Source organism: Rhinolophus ferrumequinum, chromosome 7 (assembly GCF_004115265.2).
Source record: "Rhinolophus ferrumequinum isolate MPI-CBG mRhiFer1 chromosome 7, mRhiFer1_v1.p, whole genome shotgun sequence".
In the NCBI taxonomy this organism is placed as follows: Eukaryota; Metazoa; Chordata; class Mammalia; order Chiroptera; family Rhinolophidae; genus Rhinolophus; species Rhinolophus ferrumequinum.
This window is the reverse complement of record NC_046290.1, coordinates 90488762-90515384: the sequence shown is the minus strand read 5'-3', so window position 1 is coordinate 90515384 and position 26623 is coordinate 90488762. Positions and strand designations below refer to the sequence as shown.

Genomic DNA, 26623 nt, shown 5'->3' with positions numbered 1-26623 from the left:
AAATGGAATCTACCATCTTACAGGAAGCTGCAATGGTTTCAAAGTCCAGAAAGTGAGACTCCAAATTGTAGGGGAAACCTAGGGTTTCGAATGGCGGATTTTGAGAGACACAGCGCCCGGAATAGTTTGCAGTATCAGGCAGAACATGTACCCCTCTTTTAAAATTACCAGAGATAACAAATTCTTATTACTGGGAGGGGCTATCATAAACGTTTACTCTTCTATGCTCCAACAGGGTTCCTAGTTCGTACTGGATATTTCGGAGAAGAGTCTAGGTTGCCATGGGTCCATTCATGGGGCAAAGCAAGGGGTACAAGATTCTGACTGTGGGGTTGGTCTTTCTGGTCTGGGTGAGTACTACCCTTGCCTCCACTCCTCTGATCCCTGGCTTATTTGTTGTCTCCTATGTAGCCACAAATTTGGATTGATCACTGCCTTAATCTGGGAGAAGGGAATGAGGGAGCTTCAGTCTTCTCTCTGCCCCTGTGTGACTCCAATTCAGCAATTGCAGGGTGGGATGCCGTCCTTAGGAGGCGGGTGAGTGGTTGGATGTGGGGTCTATTAGGGGATGAGAAACACAGACCTGGAAGGGATTGTTCAGGGAAATTCCAGTGGAGAAAAAAAGAAGCCATTCACATTGTCCTCAGCTCTCTCACCTTGTCTGCCCAAGTATAAGAGAAAGAGATAGACGTCTGTGGTGTCCTGTCCTGCTTTTTAGCACAGAGAAAAAGAGGCAGGGATCTTTTTCCAGAAAAAAATCTTTCCCTGAAAAGAGTGGGCAATTGGCTGGAGTGACCTTTATTGTGTCTTTAGGGAACTCAGCTATGGTGAGAAGCTAAGAATACCTCCAGGAGAAGGCTTTTCCCTTTTTGTACACAGGTCAAAACTGGAGCTGTGGTGCTTAATGTAGCTATAGATGCACGTTGTTTGGCCTGTTTAAATTCAGGTTTAAAACAGTTAAATGGGTTATTGATAATTAAACAGTAGGAGATTTCCCATGAAAATATGGATTTCTGGTCTCTATTAAAAAGTGGTTGATCTCAAAAGATGGGTTCATATATTGGTCTTTATTCTAAAAGCATGAAGGAATTTGGCAGGGAAACCCTAATCCTTAATAAACCGGTCCAAAGAAAGTGTTGGTTTCATTACCAGAGAAACCTTTCATTGTGAGAGAGAGAGACATCTTGGTGCAGCACCCAAAGCGTCCCACCTTTTAATAAACGTTGAATTATAACATACATAAGAAATATATAAATCATAGTGCTCAACTAAATAAAAGACAACATACCTGTATAATCATCACTCAAGTCAAAAAATAAAAATTATCAGTACACCCAGAAACTTCCTCTTTTGCCTCCCTCTCCATCACTACTACACTCTTCTTTTCTTGTTTTTTTTTTTTTTAATTTATTGGGGTGATAATTGTTAGTGAAATTACATAGATTTCAGGTGTACAATTCTGTATTACATCATCTATAAATCCCATTGTGTGCTCACCACCCAGAGTCAGTTCTCCTTCCATCACCATATATTTGATCCCCCTTACCCTCATCTCCCACCCCCCACCCCCCTTACCCTCTGGTAACCACTAAACTATTGTCTGTGTCTAGGAGTTTTTCTTTCTCATTTGTTTGGCTTGTTCTTTTGTTGTTTTTGGTTGATATACCACATATCAGTGAAATCATATGGTTCTCTGCTTTTTCTTTCTGACTTATTTCGCTTGGCATTATACTCTCAAGATCCATCCATGTTGTCACAAATGTTCCTATATCATCTTTTCCTATTGCCGAATAGTATTCCATTGTGTATATATACCACGACTTCTTTATCCATTCATCTATCGAAGGACATTTTGGTTGTTTCCATGTCTTGGCCACCGTAAACAAAGCTGCAATGAACATTGGAGCACACGTGTCTTTATGTATAAATGTTTTCAGATTTTTTGGGTAGATACCCAGGAGAGGGATTGCTGGGTCACATGGTAATTCTATTCGTAGTTTTTTGAGGAACCTCCACACTGCCTTCCATAGCGGCTGCACCAGTCTGCATTCCCACCAACAGTGAATGAGGGTTCCTTTTTCTCCACAGCCTCTCCAACACTTGTTACTATTTGTCTTGTTGATGACAGCCATTCTGACTGGGGTGAGGTGATATCTCATGGTGGTTTTTATTTGCATTTCTCTGATGATTAGTGATGTTGAGCATTTTTTCATATGTCTATTTGCCATTTGTATGTCCTCTTTGGAGAAATGTCTCTTCAGGTCCTCTGCCCATTTTTCAATTGGGTTGTTTGTTTTTTTGTTGTTGAGTTGCATGAGTTCTTTGTATATTTTGGATATTAGCCCCTTATCAGAGGCACTGTTTGCAAAAATCTTCTCCCATTCAGTTGGTTGCCTCTTTATTTGGTCGATGGTTTCTTTTGCTGTGCAGAAGCTTTTAAGTTTCATATAGTCCCATTCGTTTATTTTAGCTTTTACTTCCCTTGCCTTTGGAGTCAAATTCATAAAATGCTCGTTGAACCCACGGTCCATAAGTTTAGTATCTATGTTTTCTTCTATGCAGTTTATTGTGTCAGGTCTTATGATTAAGTCTTTGATCCATTTTGAATTAATTTTGGTACATGGTAACAGATAGCAGTCCAGTTTCATTCTTTTGCACGTGGATATCCAATTCTCCCAGCCACCATTTATTGAAGAGGCTGTCTTTTCTCCATTGCATGTTTTTAGCTTCTTTGTCAAAAATTATCTGTCCATATTTATGTGGTTTTATTTCTGGGTTCTCAATTCTATTCCATTGGTCTATGTGTCTGTTTTTCTGCCAATACCATGCTGTTTTGATTATTGTAGCCCTGTAGTACAAGCTAAAGTCAGGGAGTGTGATACCTCCAGTATTGTTCTTTTTTCTTAGGATTGCTTTGGCTATTCAGGGTCTTTTGTGGTTCCAAACAAATCTGATGATTTTTTGTTCTATTTCTTTAAAAAATGCCATTGGGATTTTGATGGGGATTGCATTAAATCTGTATATTGCTTTGGGTATGATCTTTTTAATGCATTGTTGTGTTCGATTTTCTAGAATTTTGTTTAGGATTTTTGCATCTGTATTCATCAGAGATATTGGTCTGTAGTTTTCTTTTTTTGTGTTGTCCTTACCAGGTTTGGTATCAGGGTAATGTTGGCCTCATAAAATGAGTTAGGGAGTACTGTCTCTTTTTCAATTTTTTGGAAGAGTTTGATCAGGATTGGTATTAAACCGTCTGTGAAGGTTTGGTAGAATTCACTAGTGAAGCCATCTGGTCCCGGACTTTTGCTTTTGGGAAGATTTTGGATGACTGATTCAATTTCGTTACTGGTGATCGGTCTGTTTAGATTTTCCAGTTCTTCATGGTTCAGCCTTGGAAGGCTATATGTTTCTAAGAACTTGTCCATCTCTTCTAGGTTATTGAATTTGGTGGCATATAGTCATTCATAGTATTCCTGGATGATCCTTTGTATTTCTGGGGCGTCCGTGATAACTTCCCCTTTTTCATTTCTGATTTTGTTAGTGTCTTCTCTCTTTTTATCTTAGTGATTCTAGCCAAGGGTTTGTCAACTTTTTTAGTCTTTTCAAAGAACCAGCTCTTTGTCACATTAATTTTTTTCTATTGTCTTTTTGTTCTCTATTTCATTTAGTTCTGCTCTAATTTTTGTCATTTCCTTTCTTCTGCTGACCTCGGGTTTCACTTGTTCTTCTTTTTCTAGTTCTTTAAGGTGTAACATGAGGTTATTTATTTGGGACTTTTCTTGTTTCTTGAGATAGGCCTGTAATGATATAAATTTCCCTCTTAAAACTGCTTTCGCTGCATCCCAAAAATTTTGGTAGGATGTATTTTCATTGTCATTTGTTTCTATGTATCTTCTGATCTCTCCTCTAATTTCTTCTTTGACCCGATTATTCTTTAAAAGTATGTTGTTTAATTTCCATGTATTTGTGTTTCTCCCTGTTTTCTTTTTGCAGTTGATATCCAATTTCAAAGCCTTGTGATCAGAGAATATGCTTGGTATGATTTCAATCTTCTTAAATTTGCGGAGGCTGATTTTATGTCACAATATATGGTCTATCCTGAGAATGTTCCATGTACACTAGAAAAAATGTATAGTCTGATGTTTTAGGATGAAGTGCTCTATATATGTCATTTATGTCCATTTCATTTAATGTGTCATTTAGGGCTGCTATTTCATTATTTATTTTCTGTTTGTATGATCTATCCATAGCTGTCAATGATGTATTTAAGTCCCCTAGTATAATTGTGTTTTGGTCAATTTCTCCCTTTAGTTCTGTTAGTAGTTGCTTGGTATATTTTGGTGCTCTCTGATTGGGGGCATAAATATTGATGACTGTCATGTCTTCTTGTTGTATAGTCCCCTTTACCATTATGAAATGTCCATCTTTGTCTCTTGTTACCTTTTTCACCCTGAAGTCTGTTTCATCTGATATCATTATGGCTACACCTGATTTTCTCTGGGTACCATTTGCTTGGAGTGTCAATTTCCACCCTTTCACTTTGAGTGTATGCTTGTCTTTGTAGCTGAAATGTGTCTCTTGGAGACAGCATATGGTTGGGTTTAGTTTTTTGATCCAATCTGCTACTCTGTGCCTTTTTATTGGTGAGTTCAATCCATTTACATTTAGGGTGATTATTGATATGTGAGGATTTCCTGTCATTCTATCTTTAGTTTTCTGGTAAGGTCTGTCTCCATTGTTTCTTTGCCTTTTTGTTGTTGTCTATTATTTCTGTGTGGTTGTATTTTATGATGTTTCCCTCTGTGTCTTCTTTTATTACAGTATATATTTCAGTTCTGGATTTTTTTTGAGTGGTTACTAAAGTTTATGTAAAAGAAAGTCTGATATTTAGAGTATTCCATTTTCTTCAGCACGCTTACTTTCTCCATTCCCATATTCCAGTTCAGGCCTTTACTCTCCACCTTTTTATGTTTTGGTTGCCACAAATTGTCCCTGTTGATGGTGGTCGAATAGTCTCCTTTAGTATTTCTTCTAGTGCAGTTCGTATATTAGAAAATTCCCTCAGCTTCTGTATGTCTGGAAAGGTCTTTATTCCTCCTTCATATCTAAAGGATATCTTTGCTGGAAATATTATTCTTGGCTCATAATTTCTCTCTTTCAATAGTTTGAATATTTGGTTCCACTCCCTCCTGGCTTATAGAGTTTCTGCTGAAAAATCTGATGATAATCTAATGGGCTTTCCTTTGTAGGTTACTGTTTTCTTTTCCCTGGCTGCCTTAAGGATTCTTTCTTTGTCCTTGATTTTAGACAGCTTCAATACAATGTGCCTTGGAGAATGCCTGTTGGGATTGAGGTAATTAAGTGTTCTATTTCCTTCTTGGATTCGAGGATTCAGTTCTGTCCACAAGTTTGGGAAGACCTCATCAACAATTTGTTTGAATATATTCTCTGTTCCCTTCTCTCTTTCTTCCCCTTCTGGTATGCCCATTATTCTTATATTGCTCTTTCTGATGGAGTCAGAAAGTTCTTGTAGAGTTCTTTCATTTCTTTTAAGTCTCAAGCCTCTTTCTACTTCCATCCGTGTCATTTCCAGGTTTCTATTTTCGATGTCACTGATTCTTTCCTCCATCTGGTCAACTCTACTACCTAAGCTGGTTATTTCATTCTTGATTTCTTCTATTGAGTCCTTAATTTCCAGAAATTCTATTTGGTTCTTTTTTAAAATTTCAATCTCTTTCGTACAATACTCATGTTTTTCTTTGATTGTGTTTCTGAGTTCATTAAACTGCCTTTCTGTGTTTTCTTGCATCTCGTTGAGTTTTTTCAGAACTGCAATCTTGAATTCTCTGTCATTTAAGTCACATATTTTTATATCTTTAAGTTTGTTTTCTGGAGACTTTTCACTTTGTTTCTGAGCTGTCTTGTTGCCTTGGTTATTCATGGCAATTACTGATCGATTATTTCTCTTCCTAGACATCTATAGGAGTGGCTTCTGCAACAGGTTGATAGGAAGAGGTCTTTCTTTTGTTTTCCAGTACTTGTTGGTAGAATGGTTTATTTTCTCTCTGATTGCAACCTTTTTTCTCTCTCTCACACGATAGTGCTATGTTTTCTCTGCACTATTCCAGCTTCTCACACAATGCGGGGATTCCCTGGGAGACGGGCTTCTCCTCTGTTAATAGTTCGCTTGGGTCACAGGGCGCAGTGTCCGTGTGGGCATGTGAAGAGCTTTTGAAGTTCCGAAGCTCTCCCTGCACCAGATTCAGAGCCTGTATGTTTCAGCAGTTCTGTTTACTCCTGCAGGGATCCGCCCAGATAGGTGGGGACAGGGCAGGGTGGGTTGTGAGAGGTGGCCCAGTGCAATGGCGGCGACCACCACCACAGCCGGTCCTGCTTCCACAGCTCCCTCCCCTTTGTCTGAACTAGCTGGGCTGTGAATCTGTGTCTGCGGTCCACAGTTCTCAGAACAGCAAATATTCTGTTCTTTTGATCTGACACTGCTAGTGTTCCGCTTCTAGCACCAGGCAGGTGGGAGCGGGGCGAGCCCTGGAGGGTAGGGAGGGGGCGGCTAGTCTCAGTGCCTAAGGCTTCCATTCTCTGCTCGGCAGTGAGGGCTTAAACCACCGTTTTCAGCCTTCTTCCCTCAGTCTTTGCTCCGAGGTCTCTGCCGTGAGCGTTGGGTTCAGCCGTGTTACATGCTGCCCCCTCATCCCCGTGGGCCATAAGCGGAGCCCTAGCAGCCCGAGTTCTTCCCTCTCGCGCAGCTGCAGTAGTTCCGGGATGCAGCGAGCTCGGAGCCCTGAGCCAGGTCTGCATCCTGCGCCCACGCGGCTCCGTCTCCGCACTTTCCCTTCCCTCCTCCCCCGCTCGCGCGATTCGCCCACCTTTCGGTGAATTCAGTAGTGGGCCTCTTCGTCTTGAGTGTCTGCTGTGCAGGGAGTCCTTTGTGGAGTTATTGTTGTTCGATTAGTTTAAATTCCAGGGGAGCTTTACAGAGGCTCACCTCACGCCGCCATTTTGATGACCTTCCGTGAATGGATTCTCTTCTTTTCAACTATAGACATTATAGTGTATTTTTGCATGATTTTGCATTTTATAGAAATGCAATCATACACTATGAACTCTTTTATGTTTGTCTACTTTCATTCATTCAATATTTTTGTGAGATTCATCTACATACACATATTTTTGTGTGTGCATGTGTATGTACATATATATTTGATGGATACATTTGAGGTTGACATAGAACTTATATGGAAATCATAAACATCATAATGGTTATGTGGGAGAGATTGAAGGGAGAGCAATTGAGGAAGTATTTTGTTGTAGTGTAAGGCTATTATTGTTAATTTTCATTTCATTCTAGTACTCTAGTATATGAATATGTGACAATTCATTTATCCATTTAAGTGTAGATGGACTTTTTTGGGGGGGGCTATTTTAAACATAGCTTGGTGCACATATGCATGCCTTTCTGTTGGATATACGAGCTAACCTGCTTGGTCCTAAGGTGTGCATCCCTTAAATTTCAGTACATACTGTCAAATAGTTTTCCAAGTGGTTTCCGCAATTTATGCTCTCACCAGCATGACCTGAGAGATTCAGTTGCTTCAGATCCTCAGTAACATTGGTATTGTCCGTCTTTTAGTTGATGCCTTTCTTTGACTATGTAAAGGTATTTTACTGTGGTTTTAATTTGCATTGCTTTTCTTGCCAATTTAGCTGAGCACCTATTTACGTGTTTATTGGTCATTGGTCCTCTACTGTGAAATGCTATTAAAGTATCTTCTATCCATTTGTAATTGAGTTGTCTGTCTTTCCTTATTGATTTGTAGGAATTCGTTATAGATTTTGGATATAAGCTCCTCCATTTGTTGTACATGTTGCAACTATCTTCTCCAGGTCTGTGTTGTGCCTGCCTTTCACTCTAATACTGTCTTTTGAGTAAAACCAATTGTTTATTTTATTTTATTTTATCGTGATAAGAACACTTAACATGAGATCTACCTGCTTACCAATGTCTCAAAATATACAAGACGACATTACAGGTACAGTGCTGTACAGCAGACCTGTAACACTTACTCCTCTTGCTTAACTGAACCTTTCTGCCCATTAATTAGCACCTCCCCCTCCCCCTCTCCCTGGACCCTGGCAAACACCACTCCACAATTCCGTTCTACAAATTTGACGATTTTAGATACTTCATATAAAGGGAATCAATCAGGCTATATTTGTGTTTCTGTGACTGGCTTTTCACACAGCACAGGGAGCTGTGTGGAGCCAAGATGAGGAGCTGTGGTAACAGTCCTGGTGTGGAATTAACCCCTGGTCATTCACAAAAGCTGAAAGCATCCACAGACTCTACAAAGGAAGTTTTTATAAAGTTAGGGCGGAGAGAGAATGCCCATGGCAGTGTCCAAAGATGACGGCTGCCTCGGGTAGTAAGCTAGTAGTCCTTGTTCCCCCCTAGGTAGCTAGCTAGATTGTGCTGGTCTGGTCAGCATTGGAAAACTGGCAAGACTGAAGCCAGTTCTCTAAGAAGTCTTACGGAAAAGCTGGGACACTAGACCAGTGGACCAACTCTTTCCCTTCTTTTCCCTGGTAGAAGCTGGGAGCTAAGCGTTCTCTTCCTGATCCTATGGCAGTGTACTGAGGGTAGGGATTCTGGCAAGAGGGTGTCCAGAGTCTCTCTACCAATTTAGATAAGTCTGGTTTCACGCTGGCCTAGAGTGTAGGAACTTTTCGGTTAGTTTTATTATTTCTCACAAAGGGAATTGGTCTGTGAATTATTCCTGAATCTGTGTGTTCCTGGAGGTAAACAGGATCTAGAGCTTCCTACTTTGCCACCTAAAAAATGTCACTCCTGAAGTTTTCTCTTTTTATTTCTATGTACACAGATTGTATTTTTCTTTTTATAATTCCTCTTTGGTTAAAAGGAAATTAAGCAGAGGATTTTTAAAACTTGAAGCGTTTTGCACATATGAGAGAATATATATATACCGTGTATATATATACATACACATGATATACATGATATATATATATATACATACACATGATATACACGATATATATATGTACATATATATGTACATATATATATGTGTATATATATATATATATATAGTATATGACATACATACCAGAAATAATAAAACAAATATCCATATGACCTCCCATACCTACTAATTCTTTGCATGTTACACAATTATTCTTGGTTTTTCTCCAATCTGTTCAAATTTGATGTAACCAGAACTCTTGGCCACTCTTACTGGTCAGTTCAAATCTTCAGGACCCTTTGTGTGGTGGCAAAGCCGCAAGTAGCAGGAGGAAAAACAGTCTCTGCTTCTAGGAACATGGGTCATGTTCACCTGCCCTATTTTTGTCATTTGTTAGTGATGGACAGGGAGCCATTCTAATCTGTGATCTCCCAGTTCAGTGACCCTCCTGATATTCTCCCAGCCCTGGATGAGGGCCTGTGAACAGACTCTATATGGATCAGAAACCTTACCAGGTATACTACATCTGACAATTAAACTCGCAAATTTGTTGCAACGATGTTGCTAACCTTTTTTGATATCAGACAGATTACTCATTATGAATTTATACCTACTGGACAGACAATGAACCAGGTTTACGATTTGGAAGTGCTGAAAAGGCTGTGTGAAAAAGTTAGACGACCTGAACTTTTCACCAACAATTCATGGCTCTTGCATCACGACATGCACCAGCTCACACACACTGTCTGTGAGGGAGTTTTTAGTCAGTAAACAAATCACTGTATTGGAACACCCTCCCTATTCACCTGATCTGGCCCCAATGACTTCTTTCTTTACCCAAAGAAAAGGAAATAAATATTGAAAGGAAGACATTTTGATGATGTACAGGACATCAAGCATAATACGACGACAGGTCTGATGGCCATTACAGAAAAAGAGTTCCAAATGGCTTTGAAGGGTGGACTGATGTCGGTATAGCTTCCGAAGGGGAGTATTCAAAGGTGACCATAGTGATATTCAACAATAAGGTATGTAGCACTTTTTCTAGGATGAGTTCGCAACTTAATTGTCCAACCTCGTACTTCCCCCCAAGATGGCTCGGGCCTGTGTGGGCCAAGCATACCAGGGAACCACACAGTACTGGATTTGGTGCCCAGACTCTGTGATGTTCATTCCTGCGCCTCTCCAGCCCGGAGATGAGCCAGTCCTGTGAGTGTTTCTCCTCCAGCGATCAAATCAGAGACTGCAGCCTCAAACACACCCTCCATGTGCTGCCATGGATTTTGAGACTTGTCTTGTCTGAATAACACTTGTCTGAGCAGAGGGGACTATGGTGGGTGTAGGCGAGTGTCTGATAGGCCAGGTGCACAGGCTTCCTCTCACAGCTGTTACCAGCCTCCATGACACAGAACATGGCCTCTCTCTACTGCTCTTCCTGTTTGGATACGCACACTTCTCTGGTCTGTATTTGTGGTGCTGAGTTTCTCTGAACCCCCAGAGGAGACCCTTTGTTGTAGCAAACACCATTTCTTCCTAGAAAAGAATCTGCCATATCTCAGTGCTTCTTCAAACCACACCTGTGTCTGTGCCTTTCTACAGCTTCTCACTTTTCCAGTGGTTTCTGTAGTTGAATCTGAGTCCAATTAGAGAGGGAGTTCCCTCGGGATAGTCTAACCTCCTTCTTCTATAACCCTCAGCAGCATTGAGGAATGGGCTTGCTCACCCACAACTCTGTTGGAAATCTAGGGTGGAGATGGTGGGAGAGAGAGACTAGGGAGGAAAAAGAGGACACTTAATCAGAATGCCAGGTTCTGGAAGGAAAGCAAGACTTGTGAGGGGTGAAGAAAGCTATAGATGTGACAGTTGGATGCAGACCTGCACTTATCTCTGTGTATGTTGTGGCGGGGGGGGGGGTTGGTGGGTGGGGGGAAGGCGGTAGTAGAGGGAATAAGGCTGAGATAAGGAGACAGTTGAGACCCAGAGACATAACTTCACCTTCACACAAGATGAATGTGGTAATGACTCAGACACGAGGCTGATGAGTGACAGACAGCCTGGCGCAGGCAGGATAGGACCCCTGGCAGAGGGGACTAGCTTTGGTGAGTGGATATTTCACCAAAGAAGAAAGTGAGGGAAACACAAACCACTGATAGATTCTCCTTTCTCTACCCACAGGTCCTCTATTTCCAGATGTCTTGGCCTGACAGCACCGTCCCTCGGCCCCCAGCACCCCGCCCTGTCTCTCGATCTGCCTCTGAGTCCACAGAATCTCCCTCGCTCTTGGATTCTCTCCCCCAGGAGCTTGCCAACCTCACCCACCTTCTGTACTGGCCTCTGACCCCAGAAGATGAGGGGGACTTTTTGGCCTCCACCAGCCCCCAGGCCTCCACCTACCATCTGAGGGGTCCTGCCCAGACCAGCTATGCCCTGAGAGGCTACCTGGAGGCCATCCTTATCGCCAGAGACCACCGGGGCAGACCCAAGACCCATGGTGGGGATCTGTTTCGGGCGCAGCTGCTGGGGCCTGACTTGAAGGCTGGGCTCCCTGGGGACGTCCAGGATCTGGAGAACGGCACATACTTGCTGTCCTTCCCCCTGCTCTGGGCTGGGAAGGCCCAAGTACAGGTGCGTCTGATCCACTCCAGCGAGGCAGTTGGGGTTCTGCGAAGAATCTGGAGAGAGAAAAGGGCCACAGTTGATTTTGTGGGCTACTTTCGGGGCCCCACAGGAACTGAAGAGACTGTGATTTGCAATGTTGACCCCCAGTCTACTGGAACAAGACGGCCTACCTGCCAGTACAGAGATGTGGATTCGGGTGAGCTCTGGTTCTGTGCTCAACCCTCTACCCTGCCTTGCAGCTCTTTAGTTGGGCACTCAAGTGGGCGTTACCTGAAAGTGACTACACCACAGGATGAGGCCCTGCTGGCGGGGTAAGAAAACTCAGAATCGGGGACACCTGCCCCACCCTAAGCCACATCCTTCCTTTTAAATATTGTGCCTTGACCCAATGGCCCTCCCCAGGTTACACCTCATTTATTTATACTCTCATTCAACACATGCTTTTTTAGCACCGTCATGTGACAGACTTTTCTACACAGATACCCTGTTTCCCCCAAAATAAGACCTAGCCGGACAATCAGCTCTACTGTGTCCTTTGGAGCAAAAACTAATGTAAGACCCGGTATTATATTATATTATATTATATTATATTATATTATATTATATTATATTATATTATATTATATTATATTACATTATATAATACCCTGTCTTCTATTATCATAAAATAAGACCAGGTCTTATATTAATTTTTGCTCCAAAAGTTGCATTAGAGCTGACTGTCAGGCTAGTTCTTATTTTTGGGGAAACACAGTATATATCCCAAAAAACTGGTCCGGATATCCATTTAGGAAGCTTATAATTCATTTCCTGGAATTGTCCAGGAAAGATAAGAAATGAAATATTTACGGCAGAGTGAATGACACAGGGCAAAAATGGCTTGAGTACATCATTCATTTCTCCAAATTCCTGCCTATACTTAGCTTTTCATCTGAAGTTTCTTTATTTTTTCAGCTTTTCAATTATTTAAAAATCCGCTTTAAAAAATATTTTTATAAAAACTCTTTTTGTCCAGAGAATTTTCAGTTGTTCTCAGTGTATTTTTGTTGTGAATACTTGGGTCTGCCATATTACCAGGAAAATTAAGTCTCCATTCTATTTTAATTGTTTCCATTGGTAACTTTAATATTTGTTGCTTCTATTTCTTTTAAGATTTATTTCTTTTTTGTAGTTTCACGATTCAGAACAATTAATCAATATATCAATCCTCTGTATATGGGATAAAAAGTTATAGTTAAGGCTATAAATTTTCCCTCTGAGTATAGTTTTAGCTGTATTCTCCAAATTTTGTATATGGGAGCTTCATTTTATTCAGTATTACATGTTTTATGACTTCTACCGTGATTTCCTCCTTAAGTCGTGAATTATTTAGGAATTATTTTTAGTTTCTGGATATAGGGTAGGGAGTTGGGTATCTTTGTATTTTTTTAAGAAAAAAATATTTGCATTATTTTTGCAATATATTTTTGCAATATATTTTTGCAAATATTTGCAATATTTGCAAATAATGCATTATTTGCATTATGACTAAAAGTATGGTTTCTAATATCAATTCTTTGAAATTTATTGAGAATTTATTTGTGACCCAACAGATGACTAAATTCTTGTCTGTATTCTATATTTCCTTGAAAATAATTTGTATTCTCTATTTCTTCAGAATGAAATTCTGAACCTATTTGATTTAGCTTGTTAAGTTTTTTATTCCAAACACATATTTCTTCACTATTTTTTTTCTGCTTTGTGTATTAGTTTCAGACATAAATGTATTATATTGTGTTTGTAGGTTTGTAGATATGACTGTTTCTCATTGTAATTCAGGAAGTTTTCATTTCAGCTATTTCAAGGCTGTTTTGTTAAATACATTCAACTTTGTGATTGTTTTATGTTAGTGGTAAATTATTTATGTTACTTTCTTTTTTTTGTCTTAAGTCCTAATTTTTACACTATGAATATTGCTAGAAGAGCTTTCACTTGCTTAGAATTCACATGGCATACCCCTTTTCATCTCTTTATATTTCAATGTTTTTTGTGTGTGTGAAATAGTCTCTTGACATGGAATGTGACATTTGTTTAGGTGTAGTTGAATAAATCATAGAAAAGACTAGATCCATGAAGATAAGTAACTTTACCTAAACATGATAGGCATTCAAACCAATGGGGAATGCATTGAATAGAAATAAACAGAAAAGAATATAACTAGATCTGAACCTCAGTTTATATACATAAAGATTAATGTCAGGAGGATTAAAGACCTGAATGCGAAAAAGCAACCTTAAAACTTAGTAAGGTAATAGCAGAAAATATCTTTATGATTTTGGATTAGGAAAATATTATTTTAGACATATCAAAAGGCATAAATCATAAAAGAAAATATTCATAAATGGGGTGATATATAACTCAAAAACTTCTTCATGACAAAAAGTCCCGTAAACATAGTTTAAGTCAAGATATAAACTGGGAGATTATACCTGTAACACACACAATTGACACAGAATTAGTACTTACAATAGAAAACAGTTATTGCGTACATCAATAATCCATCCTTTTTATGGCAGCCTGGTATTTCATCATATCAGTTTCTTTAACTATTTACCCATTGAGGACATTTGGGTTGTTTCCAGTTTTTCACTATTGTAAGTAAAGCTTCCATAAATATTCATATAGATTTTTATGTGAACATAAGTTTTCACTTCTCTGGAATAAATGTCTGTGTGCAATTGCTGGGTTGTGTAATTAGTGGATATTCAATTTTATAAGAAACTGCCAAACTATTTTCTAGAGTGGCCATACCATTTTACATTCCCACCAGCAACGTGTTAGAGGTCCAGTTTTCTGCACACTCCCCAACATTTGGTCTTTACACCATTTTTTATTTTAGTGATTGATTTATATCTATCTAAAGAGAAATCTAGTACCAACCTGGCTAAATGTTAAGATCCACTAAAGCTGGATGTTCGGTACATAATAAAGTAACTTTAAAAATGAGCATAAAAAGTGGAAAAATAAGGCAGATAACAAGGGCAGATGAGTCTTTCAAGAAGTTGTCCTGTGAAGGAAAGGTATCTGGCTGAGTTGTAGATACAGGAAGAGGCAGTGGAAGAGGTGCTTCATTCAGTGCAGCAGATGTCATTATGTTTATGTTCTGGGGAAAAAGAACTGGGGGGAAGAAGTTGAAGATGGTGCAGAAAAGAAGGAGGAGGAGGAGGAAAGAAAGTGGTGCAATCTAAAAGCTGCAGAAGGAGGTAGCATTAGGGTACAGTGTCACCTCTTCTCCAAAATGGGGCGAGTAGGAAGTCAGGATGGGTGCCGGTTGATATATATTCTGGTAAGGGAGTTAATGTTGAGAAAGCTTCTGTAAATTAAAATGCTGCCCCTGCCCCTCTCTCTCCCCTGCCCTGGGAAATGAAGGAAGAAAGATAGGTAAGCGGCCAACCTCAGCTTTGAGGACTGGGAGAGACAGCTAGGTGGAAACACACAAAAAGGTAGCCCAACAGCATTTCCGGCCTCACTGGCACTCTAGCCCATCAATTTTAGAGACAGCAGTTCGCTCATACATTCATGCTACAGATATTTATTCTTAATAGCTATTTATTTAATTACAGACTACTCAGCAGCTCATAATCCTATTGTCTGAGTTTTTCGTTTTGATAAAAAAATTTAAATATAGTTTATTGAAGTGTAATTTGTATACAATGAAATGTCCTTATTTCAAATGTGCAGCTCAATGAGTTCTGATAAATGTGTACACCTGTGTAACTGTCACCACAATCAAGATACAGAACATTTCCACCACCTCTGAAGATTCCCTTGTGTCCCTTCGCAGTCAAGTTCCCTCACCCACCTCCAAGCCCAGGCAAACACTGATTTCCTTTCTGAAAGTATGTGTTAGTTTTGCCTTTTCTAGAATTGCATAAAAATGGATCATGCAGTTTGTACTCTTGTATCTGGCTTCTTTTGCTTAGGAAAATGTTTTTTGAGATTCGTCCATATTGTTGCATATCAGTAATTTTCTCCTTTTTATTAATGAATGGTGTTCCATTATATGGATAGACCACAGTTTGTTTATCCTTTCACCTCTTGATGGACATTTGGGTTGTTTCCAGATTTTGGCTATTATGAATAAAGTTGCTGCCAACATTGCACAACTTTAACAATTTTTGCCGACAACAATTTTGTAGGCAAATATTTTCACTTGTCTTAGATAAATACCTGTGTGTGGAATTGTTGGAATTTTTTTATTACTAGAGTTTATGGTTTTGATTTACAAAATTGAGCAGATCGTGCAGAGTTCCCATACCCACTTTCCCACACAATTTTCCTATTATTACCATCTTACAGTAGTGTGTATGGGTAAATTACACAGTAATTTAGTAGTGTGATGATGGGTAAATTAATTAATAATTCAAGACTTCAGTGTCCCCACTTCTTAATGAAGATAAGAATACTGCTTCATGGATTTTTGTCAGAGTAAATGAAATAATATAATGTATGTAAAGAGCATAGAGGAGCACCTGGCATTTTGTAATTTATAATTCATGAAACAATTCTCTTACAATTCATGAAACAATACTGATACATTATTATTAGGTAAAGTCCATGGTTTATTAGGTAAAGTTTTAATCTAATGTCCTTTTTCTGTTCCAGGATCCCATCCAGAATACCATATTACATCTGGTTGTCATGTCTCCTAAGGCTCTTCTTGGCTGTGACATTTTCTCATACTTTCCTTGTTGTTGATGACCTTGACAGCTTTAAGAAATATTGTTTAATTATACACGTATTGTAGTATTCCTCTCTATTAAAATTTTCTGATGTTTTTGGTGTAATTAGAGGTGGGTTATGAGCTTGGGGGAGGAAGATCACAGAGACAAGGTTACATTGTCATCATATCATATCATGGTGACATATACTAACAACGTGATTTACGAATGCTGACGTTAACCTGGTTATTCCACACGGTGCTCTTTGTGAGTTTTCCGTAACAGAAAATTATTCTGCTCCGTGTTTCTTCGAGAATTTAGTGCCAGGAACTTTGTCTTTCCTGGCTTGCTTGTGTACCTCCTTTTATCAGAGAAGGAGAACTACACAACCCAGCTTCGATGTTATTTAATTACCTGGACTGTGAGTAGACAGAGACAAAGGGTAGATTGATTGCAGAAGGTCCAGATTCCTGGTATGATTTCCTCTTCCTTCCATCATTTTTTGACTCTTTATTGTAATGCTTCACATTGTAAGTGTGCTAATTGTATTGTAACTACCTCAAATTCTTTGGACTTCGAGTAGAAATCACAAGTCAACCATCATATGCTCATACTGGTCTCCAGCTTTCACCTGGTCACCTTCCCTCAATGCTCACTTTTGGTGTTTCTCCAGGAAAGTGACAGACAAGGTGCTCCCTCAGGGCATTTCTCCAATCCAGGTCAGAATGGCAGCCCCGGGGAACAGCAGCCTGGGTGAGTGGGGCTGGTATATGCTGGGGGTCGTGTGGGTAATAGACTTGGAGGGGTTTTATTCCTTGATTGGGAGTAGAGCCCTAACCACCCCTGCTAGCGCAGTATAGCATAGTGGTTAGTAACACAGGCTGTAAAGTCAGACTTTTGGGGTTAAAATGCTATCTCTGCCAGTCACTATTCTTGATGATGGGTAAATTAATTAATAATTCAAGACTTCAGTGTCCCTACTTCTTAATGAAGATAAGAATACTGCTTCATGGATTTTTGTCAGAGTAAATGAAATAATATAATGTATGTAAAGAGCATAGAGGAGCACCTGGCATTTTGTAATTTATAAACGTTAGCGCTATTCTGTTTTCCCCTTTCCTGTAGCCCTGTCCGCACGGCCCCCATGCCATCCTGGGCTCCCAGCTACAAAACCCTCTGGCTTCTACCACCAAGAAGTGTGGCACTCGCTGTCCTGCTCCAGCCGCTCCTTCCCCACTGTTGACAGCATCCTGGGCTGCCTGGCTGGCCACGTTGTCCACATGATGGGAGACTCCACGCTTCGGCAGTGGTGGGAGTATCTGCGTGACAAAGTGCCCTGTGAGTGGCCCTGAGGGGAGAGGGCAGGACACCTGGAGCCTCAGGAAGGAAGAGGTGAACAGGGAGGGCTTTGCGAGACAAGACTCCCATGTTACAGAGGTTGGGGCAATATGCCGGGAATTTTCCAAGGGCAAATGAGCAAATGAATCAGAGCTGAGAGAATGTAATTATCATCACCAAGCTTCCTTTCCAGTTTGGTTGACCAGAAGATATGTAATGAACTCATATGACAGCATTAAAAAAAAAAACCTTTCAAATAATACAATTTCTGATAATACAAGAACAGTCCCCGATTTAGTCTTTAAATAAAATCCCCATTTACTCTCTTAAGTAAGATTTACGTGAAAGAAATAAAGTTCACATTTTTGTACCCTACCTACCTCAATTTCTTCCTCCTTCTCTATTCCCTTCTTTTCCGTCTCCTCTCCTCTCCTCCTCTCTTTTCTCTCTCTCTCCTTTCTTTGCCTCACTGTTGTCTCTTGACCAGCAGCTGATAGAGCTATGATTCTCTTAGCACCTAAAACCTGAGTGACTTTTGCTGAATGAGCGTCATTTCCTCAGCCCCTCCAAAGTTAAATGAATCCAATCTCAAATTTTCCATGTGTGCCATTTTTCTAAAAAGTCAAGATTAATGGAAAACAGAAAATTATCACAGACAGAACTTGTGAATACCTCTCATTTAGAAAAGAAAAATAAACACTTAGCATTTATAGTAGTTATTTTAAATATAAGTATGTCCAAGCATCTAGTACCTACTCCAAAGTTACTATAAGTCTTAAAAATATCTGAGTGGGAAGGTAGAACAGCAAAGCTAGTCTGAATGTCTGTTGGACTTCATCAGCGAGCTCCTTCGGGACCATTTTTGCACACACTTTTCTCATGCCAAGATTTTCAGTTCAGAGTTTCCTAACTGTTTCTCTATTGATGTTTACTTGGTCTGCTATGCTTCTCACAGATAGCTGATGATTTTGACTCACAATTTGGCAAATTTTGCAATGTTTTCATCAGTGTTTTCATCAATGTTTTCTCATCTGCTCATTACTGGCCAACCTGACCTCTCGTCATCAGTGACGTGTTCTCTGCCCTCAAAAAACATTTAATCCATTTGTACACTGTTGTTTACTTCATGGCATTATCTCCATAAATTGGAATAACATGTCCCTGATTTCACTTCCACTCTTGCCAAGTTTAACAAGAAATTTAGTGTTTGTTCGTTGCTCTAATTCAAGCTCAGACATTCTCACGATGGCACGTAAAAACACGCAACAACAACAATGAAAGCCACTCAGCAAGACCGTCACATGTCGACATGAACACATCTGTGAGACATTGACATACCAAGGTTAGGAAACCTTACCAAGCTGTTTGTACAGTGCTGCCAATATAAGTGTAGGTGGCAAGTTCATGAACTTTATTGATAGACCTTGTATATTAATGGAAGTGCATAATTTTTAAAATTTTATAAAATATAACAAAACATAGAAAATGCGTAAAACAGTTTGCATTGTTATAAAATGATAACCCATATAACCTCCACCCCCATTAAGAAAGACAACAAGACTCTCACTCCAGAAGCCCTCCTGATACCATGTCTCCTCCGAGTTATAACTCCCTCTCTCTCTCTCCCATTATTCTAGAAATCTTTATTCTGTTATAACACTTAAGCCCTTGTGTTTCTTTATAGTTCTGCCAACTTATTAGGCATTCGTAAACAATATACGAGATGAATTTTGCCCGATTTCCAACTTCACATAAATGAAAACATACACTATGATTTCTGTTGTGTCTGGGTTTTTTTTGTATATAAGATTCATCTGTATTCTTTCATGTGATTGTAGCTCATTCATTTTCACTGCTACATGGTATTTAGTTGTATGATTATATCACACTATATTTTTACATTCTACTGTTGATGGGACTATCATGAAAAATGCTGCTATAAATATTCTTGTACATGTCACTTTAAGTCCACATGAGGTTGTGTTTTTGTAGGATGTCACCTGGTGATGGCTTTGCTGATCAGAGAGTAGGTGTATCTTTAGACTTTTTGGATTCTGCCAATGTTTAAAAATGGTTTTACCAGTTTACTCTTTCACCAGTGGTTCTTATTGTTCCACATTCTTGTCCAGCATTTGATATTATCATTTTCTAATATTTGGCAAAAAGTATGGGTGTATCATAGTGGCTTATGTGGTTTTCATTTGACATTTTCTATTAGTCATGAGAGAACACCTTTTTTTTCTAAGTTTTGGATATTGGGGTACCTGATTGACTTGGCACTGTTGACTGAGAAGCCATCTTTTCCCCATAGCTCTGCAGGGCATCTTCGTCATAAAGCAGGTGTCCTTATGTCTGTCTGTTTGGGGGATCTCTATTCTGTTTAGTGAATCTATTTGCTTGTATCAGCACCAATACCACCCAGTCTTTATTACTATACTGTTGTAATAATTTTGGATTTCTGGTGGACAGGAGCTACATTTCTACTCTTCTTTAAAAGAGGCTTGGCCTTTTTTTGGCCCTTTGTTCTGCCATATGACTCTTTTAATCAACTTGTGGAATTGAAAAAAACTTTTTCCTCTTGTGATTTTAATTGTGATTATATTGAACCTATAGTTCAATATGGTTCCAACTGAGATGTTTGGATATGATATATCTTTTGGTTAATACTGTTTTAGTTATTGATGCCAATGTTATTGCACTGTGACTACAGGACATATTTTTAAATTTTGAAATATTTTGAGATTTGATGAAAACTCACATTTTGGACCAGTATACCATCAATTTTGTAAATGTTCCACATAGGTATTCTGCGATTGATAGTTTCAGTGTCTAAACAGGAATATTTTTAAAATCATGTTGTTCAAATCTTTACATCATAACTAATCGTTGTCTACTTACTTCACAGTAAGTATAAAAATCTCCCAGAATGAATGTGATTTTTCCCATTTTTCCCATTTTTGTGTTTTGAAATTTGCTTTATTTATTTCTTTAATGCTATATTATTAGATGCATAGCTATGTAGAGTTATTCCAAATTCCGGGAATATTGAACTTTTTATCATTATGAAGAAAACTTTCTCATTCCTAGTTGCCTGACGATCTGTATCAACTTTCTTTGGTAACTGTTTGCATGCTTTATCTTTTTTCTACTAGATTCAAGCAAGATACACACATTGCATTTAGTTAAGTTTCTTACATTTCTCTTAATGGTTATGGTGCTATTCAAATTATCTGTTACATGTTAGGTGAGTTGTAATAGTCAGTGCTTTTTAATAAATTGGCCCGTTTCATCTAAGATGTCAACTTTGTGTGTGTAGAGTTGTTTGTAGTACTCCCTCACTATACTTTGATGTCTGCAGCGTCTAGTGGTAGCCTCTATTCTATTCCTGGGGCATTGGTAATTTTTGTCTTCAGTTATTTTTCATTTGATTTTTTTCTATATTTTCAATCAAATGTGATTAGATATGGATTTTTCAACAATTGTACTTTGGCTTTGTTGGGATCTTTGAAACAGTAGATCGATGCCTTTCATTATGTTTTTGTTTCTGGGAAATTGTCAGCCACGATCTCTTCAAATATTACCTCTTCCTATTTTTCATCCTTTTCTCTGAGACTCCAATTAAATTGTGTTCTATTTTTCTCACTCTCTTCTCTGTATCTTCCCTCTCTTCTGTGCTTTTTATCGATTTCCCTCTTCAGTCATTCTGGGTCTTTCTTTCCAATCTGTGTATCAACTCAGTACTTTTCTCTTGTTGTGTCCAATCTGCTATTAAACCCAACCATTGGTTCCAAATTGTAGTTACTGTATTATTTACTTCCATAATTTCTAGACGATTCTTTTTCAAATCTTCAATATCTCTTTTACCGTTCTGGTTCGTTGCTGAGATTTTCAAATTAGACGTTTATTTCCTTGAACATAGTAAGCATAGTTGCCTTACAGTTTGTGTCTGATATTTCCAGTATCTGGAGTCCTCATAGGCTTCTTTCTGTTGTCTATTGTCTCTATTGCATTTAGCTTATTTTGTTGTGCCTCTTCAAGTGTCTTGTGATATTTTATTGTTTTCTGGATGTTTTATTTGACAAAATACTTTTGTGTATAATGTAAGTCCTAAGGCAATGTTATTTTATGTTGAAGAAGGGTTTTCATTCTGGCAGACATCTAAGAAGAGTGCTTACAGTTTAGAAACAAGGTTGGAAGTTTTGTGAGCCATCTCAACTTGTGTGAGAGATAATCCCTCGGAGTACAGTACACACCACCCTCCATAGTGAAGTTCTTCTGTTTCTAGCCTAGTACAGGGAATGTTACACTAGGTTTTCCCCCATTGGAGGATGCTAAGTTCCATCCCTCAAAGCCACCAGAATACATATCTGCCTTTTAGTGAACTTGCATGGATTGGAAAATGATCCCAGGTCAGTCTTTTCGGGTCTCAGCCGAAAGCAGAAAGTATTCCTATCTCTGGTGTCTTTACTCACAAATACCCCCAGTTAAGAATCAACTCTAATCTCTTTGATCTCCAATTCTGTCATTCTTATCTCAGAATTTTTAAAAACTTTTAAAATTACTTTTTAAAATTGTCTTCATCAGGGTATGTGGGCCAAGTGTCACAGTGCACCATTAGCAAAAGGTAACATATAGCATTATCTCCCTACTGCTAAAACTGGAAATCTGGCACTCACTAATACCTCCTGTTTTTTAATGCCAGCTTCCAGTTATCTAATCCTGTCTACTCTACATCAAAAATATATCTGTTTCAGTTATTCAGGATGAGTAAGTTCTGGAGATCTAATGAACAGCATGGTGACTGAAGTTAACAATTCTGTATTGTACATTTGAAAGTTTTAAAAAGGTAGATCTTAAGTGTTCTCATCACACATACAAAATGGTAACTGTAAGGTGATAAGTATGTTAATTAGCTTGATTGTGGTAATCCTCTCAAACATCCTGTTGTGCACCTTAAACATAGGTAATTTGTATTTGTTGATTATACTTCCACAAAGTTGGAAAAAATTTAGCTACCAAAAGAAAAAAAATTACAGATATAATAATATATATGTGTGTGTGTGTGTGTGTGTGTGTGTGTGTGTGTGTTTGTGTGTGTATAAATATCACCCTCTTGCTTCTATCCCTATTTCTCCTCATCCTTGACATTGCCAAACCTATCACAAAGTCCTTTAAATCAGGCTCCCCATTTCACCCCAGGTTTTCACAAAGAAGCAAGAAAAAGCTTTTTAAAATGTAAATTGGATCATGCTACTCACCTTCACTTTAAATTTACTTGAGACAAAAATCAAAATCATTAACATGATGTATAAGGAACTATGTGACCAGACCGTGCCTATATCTTAACCTCACCCCGTGCCATTCATTATGCTCCAGGAGCACCAACCTCCTTTCAGTTCCTCACAATTTCCAACCTCCCTTCTGCATCAGGAAATCTCTCTCTCTCCCAAGAAACAGTAATCTCCATGAGGGCAAGGATGGCTGTCTCTTTTTCACCATTGTATACAAAAGTACCCAGAACAGCACCAATTTGTACCTGTAAGTTATTGCTAGATGAATGTAGCCAAGAGTTACTAAGAGCCTAAACTAAAAGTTGGATGCATGTGTTGCACATAGGAAACCTAAAATGAATAATGAATGAGACTTGGTTAATTATTTGAGTTCAGACTGAGACACCGAGAGGTATTAAATATGGCTAACGGCCTCCCCAGGGAGAGCTAAGAAAAGAACAACAAAACATTGGAAAGTCACCAAAACAATAGCTGACTGGTGTGGGGCAGTAGGGGGAAATTCAGGACATAGAGAGACATTTATGCGTGCTAAAATGATAGATTCATCTATCCAGGCAATGTACAAAATATTCAAGACCATTGTGGCCATTAGAGAGAAAATACTGCCTGGGCAATTGGAAGTGTGGAATCAAAGCTCAGGAAGCCATCAGGGCTTAGACAAAAACTGAGGAGGTAGGAGTGAATGAATTCCCCAAAGGGAAGATGGTAAAGAAAAGTAGATGACAGTGATAGAATTTTAGGGAATACCACATTTAGAGAATGCAAAGAAAACATGAAGCTGACAATTGAACAAAGAATGACCAGAATGGTAGAAAAAAATAGGATAATGTAGTGTTAAAGCAAGAAAGAGAGGTTTCTGGAAGAGGTCACTCAGCATGGAGAAGTCAAATGTCTTAGACAAATAAAAGCAAACTGAATAGGAGTTAGGATGGTAATAGTGAGATCCTTGGCTACCTTGAAAACTGGGGTTGGGGTAGGTAAGCACTAGGGTTTAGAGACAGGATGCTTATGTCCTGGAATATGGGGACTAGAGATTTCATTTGTCCAAGAGGATGGTATACAGTCCTATACTAACCCTTAGGCCTCCTCTCTCTTCCTCTCCACAGCCCTAAAGCCCATGGATCTACACGCCACATATCAGACAGGGCCCCTGATGGCCGTGGAGACCACTCGGAATATAGTGCTACACTGGCGGGCCCACAGCTGGCCCCTGCGCTCCCTGCGCACACCAGTGGCCTCCCTGCACTCTGTAGCCCGAGAGCTGGGGGGCCTGGCAGGGGGCCCCCACACCGTGGTGGTGCTGGGGCTGGGCGCCCACTTCACCACCTTCCCTCCGTCCATCTTTGCACGACGGCTGGCAGGGATCCGGGCAGCTGTGGCTGCGCTGCTGGCCCGGGAGCCCCGCACTCTCGTGGTCATCAAACTGGCCAACACTGGCTACAAGTCCGTATATGGCAGCGACTGGCTCACCCTGCAGGTGAACCGGCTCCTCCGAGCTGCCTTTGCCGACCTCCGTGTGGCCTTTGTGGACGCCTGGGAAATGACCTCCAGCCTGGCGGTGCCCGACAACATCCACCCAGGAAGGCTCATCGTCGGCAATGAAGTGGACCTCCTCCTGTCCTTCGTCTGCCCCACCTGAGCGCTTCTGCGGGTCTTGGCACTGTGTGGGTGGAGAAGCTGGAGGGGTGATCAGGCCTGCAGGCCCTTCCCTGAGCGGACTGTACCCGTTCTCTGACCTCTTCCTAATGAACTGGCCATAAAATCAACCAGCAGGAATTGGGATGTGGGTGGTGGCCGGGGAGAGCAGCCTAGCAGTGGTCCAGTGCAACTTGAGAGGTTTAGTTCTCACATGGAAAAGTAGTACTAAGAGGGTGAGGGTAGGGACAGAGCTGGCAACATCTAATACATCAGTACATCTAGTACATCCAGTTAGGAGGATTGTCATTTCATGTGTTGGAGTTTCTGTGTGGAGTGTCAACAAGCCTTGCAAAGGCCTAAGACACGGATTCCATTTCAGTTTATCAGAGCCACCCTAGTGGAAAGCCTGAGTATATATGTGAAGACTTTTATGGACTGATTGGTAAAATAAAATATTTATTCTATTTGTCAAAAGTAATACAAGATCTTTGTTGAAAATTTGAAAAACTCTGAAACTATTAGCGAAGAAAATAAAAATCGCCTAGAATCCCATGACCAGGAGACAATCACTGTTGAAGTACATACGAGGATGATCCATTGCTGCAGTGGGTCTTACGGCCACAACTGCTGCTCGTTCTCTCCCCCCTCCACTCTTTTCTTTCTTTCTTTTTTGTTTTTTTTGAGAATTTCGTGAGATAACACATGTCAGGTACTTAGCCTGCTGTCTGACACATAAGGGTTCACTGAATTTTAACTATGATTCTTATTTATTTATTTCTATTGGGGAAAGGGAACAGGACATTGCTGGGGAACAGTGTGTACTTCCAGGACTTTTTCGAAGTCAAGTTGTTGTCCTTTCAATCTTAGTTGTAGGGCACAGCTCAGCTCCAGGTCCAGTTGGCGTTGTTAGTTGCAGGGGACACAGCCCACCATCTCTTGCCACCATCCCTTGCTGGAGTCGAACCGGCGACCTTGTGGTTGAGAGCATGCACTCCAACAAACTGAGCCATCTGGCCACCTGGAAGCTGAGCGGCAGCTCACTGACTTCATTCTAGTTGCAGAGGGTGCAGCTCACTGGCCCATGTGGGAATCGAACGGGTGACCTCAGCGTTAGGAGCATGGTGCTTCAACCACCTGAGCCACCGGGCTGGCCGCTCCCTCCTCCACTCTTTATTCTACATTCCTTCATCCTTAGCTCTCCCCTCAGCATATCTTGGTGGCTTACTTGGTTGTTGGTCCAAAGCTCCGTCCCTGAGGGACATGAACCATTGATAATCATGCCCTTCTCACAGTGGGTTTACTGCACGTATCTGTTCACAGTTACAGTGCTGTGTGGAGTACCAGGAGGTAGCCAAGGGGACCATCTGCATTCCACAGATTCCTCCCTGCTCCCATGGTGTGCAAGTGGTCCTATCTCCTCTTGCTGATGAACTATCCCTGCTAAGTTGGCGACTTGTCTTGCACAGGAGTCCAGTGTCCTGATGGCAGCAGTAAGTGTGCAATTCAATGGCATCGTTGCTGTGTCCCCGAGCAAGAGGGAGCCCCCTTTGGGGATGGAGACCTCTAAGCCTACAGAGCCCAGAGTTGCAGGGATAAGAAGCACAGAACCCCCAGGGAATCATTGGGTGCAATGCTGCCAGCCCCTGATTTCTATCAGAGACCCAGCCCCGCATAGGGTTCTCCGATCTAACAAAGACACTGAAGGATGGCAGGCCATCCTATTAGAGTGTTTCCTCCAGGCTGGGGCTTCTGCTGCACCTCACAACGGCCATGCAAAGGTTCTGTAGGCTGGCTGCCTCCGAGTGAGGTAGCATGTGATATGAGCAGGAGTTCCACGGTCAGGGCCTCATCCCACTACTTCTCTGAGAAGTGCATCCCCTAGTTGGGTGCTAACCTGTGTGGGATTCCTTGGATCCCCAAATGGACCATAATCAACAAGCCCCAGGATAATGGTGCTGGCTCAGGCTCTGCAGGCAGGAAAAGGAAACCTGTACCTGCACTAGACATCCAAACTTGTGAGGATGGACCACTGGCCCTT

The 26623-nt window shown here is 40.3% G+C and overlaps 1 protein-coding gene across 6 annotated transcripts in view; it reads left to right on the top strand.

Moving 5' to 3' along the window:
* LOC117024856 (NXPE family member 3-like) overlaps positions 1 to 24784 on the top strand; it is a 60169-nt gene extending 35385 nt beyond the window's left edge. For 2 of the 6 annotated variants that reach the window (XM_033110471.1, XM_033110470.1), the window contains 4 exons: positions 11175 to 11929; positions 16992 to 17071; positions 17444 to 17656; positions 24054 to 24784. In XM_033110471.1, coding sequence (XP_032966362.1) covers positions 11190 to 11929; positions 16992 to 17071; positions 17444 to 17656; positions 24054 to 24586 — 1566 coding nt within the window. In that variant the 5' untranslated portion in view covers positions 11175 to 11189 and the 3' untranslated portion in view covers positions 24587 to 24784. Of the gene's footprint in view, positions 1 to 235; positions 351 to 386; positions 538 to 9919; positions 10028 to 10142; positions 10209 to 11174; positions 11930 to 16991; positions 17072 to 17443; positions 17657 to 24053 lie in introns of those variants that run through there. The other 4 variants (XM_033110468.1, XM_033110472.1, XM_033110469.1 and 1 more) reach the window with 4 other exon arrangements.
* Positions 24785 to 26623: the final 1839 nt, after the last annotated feature.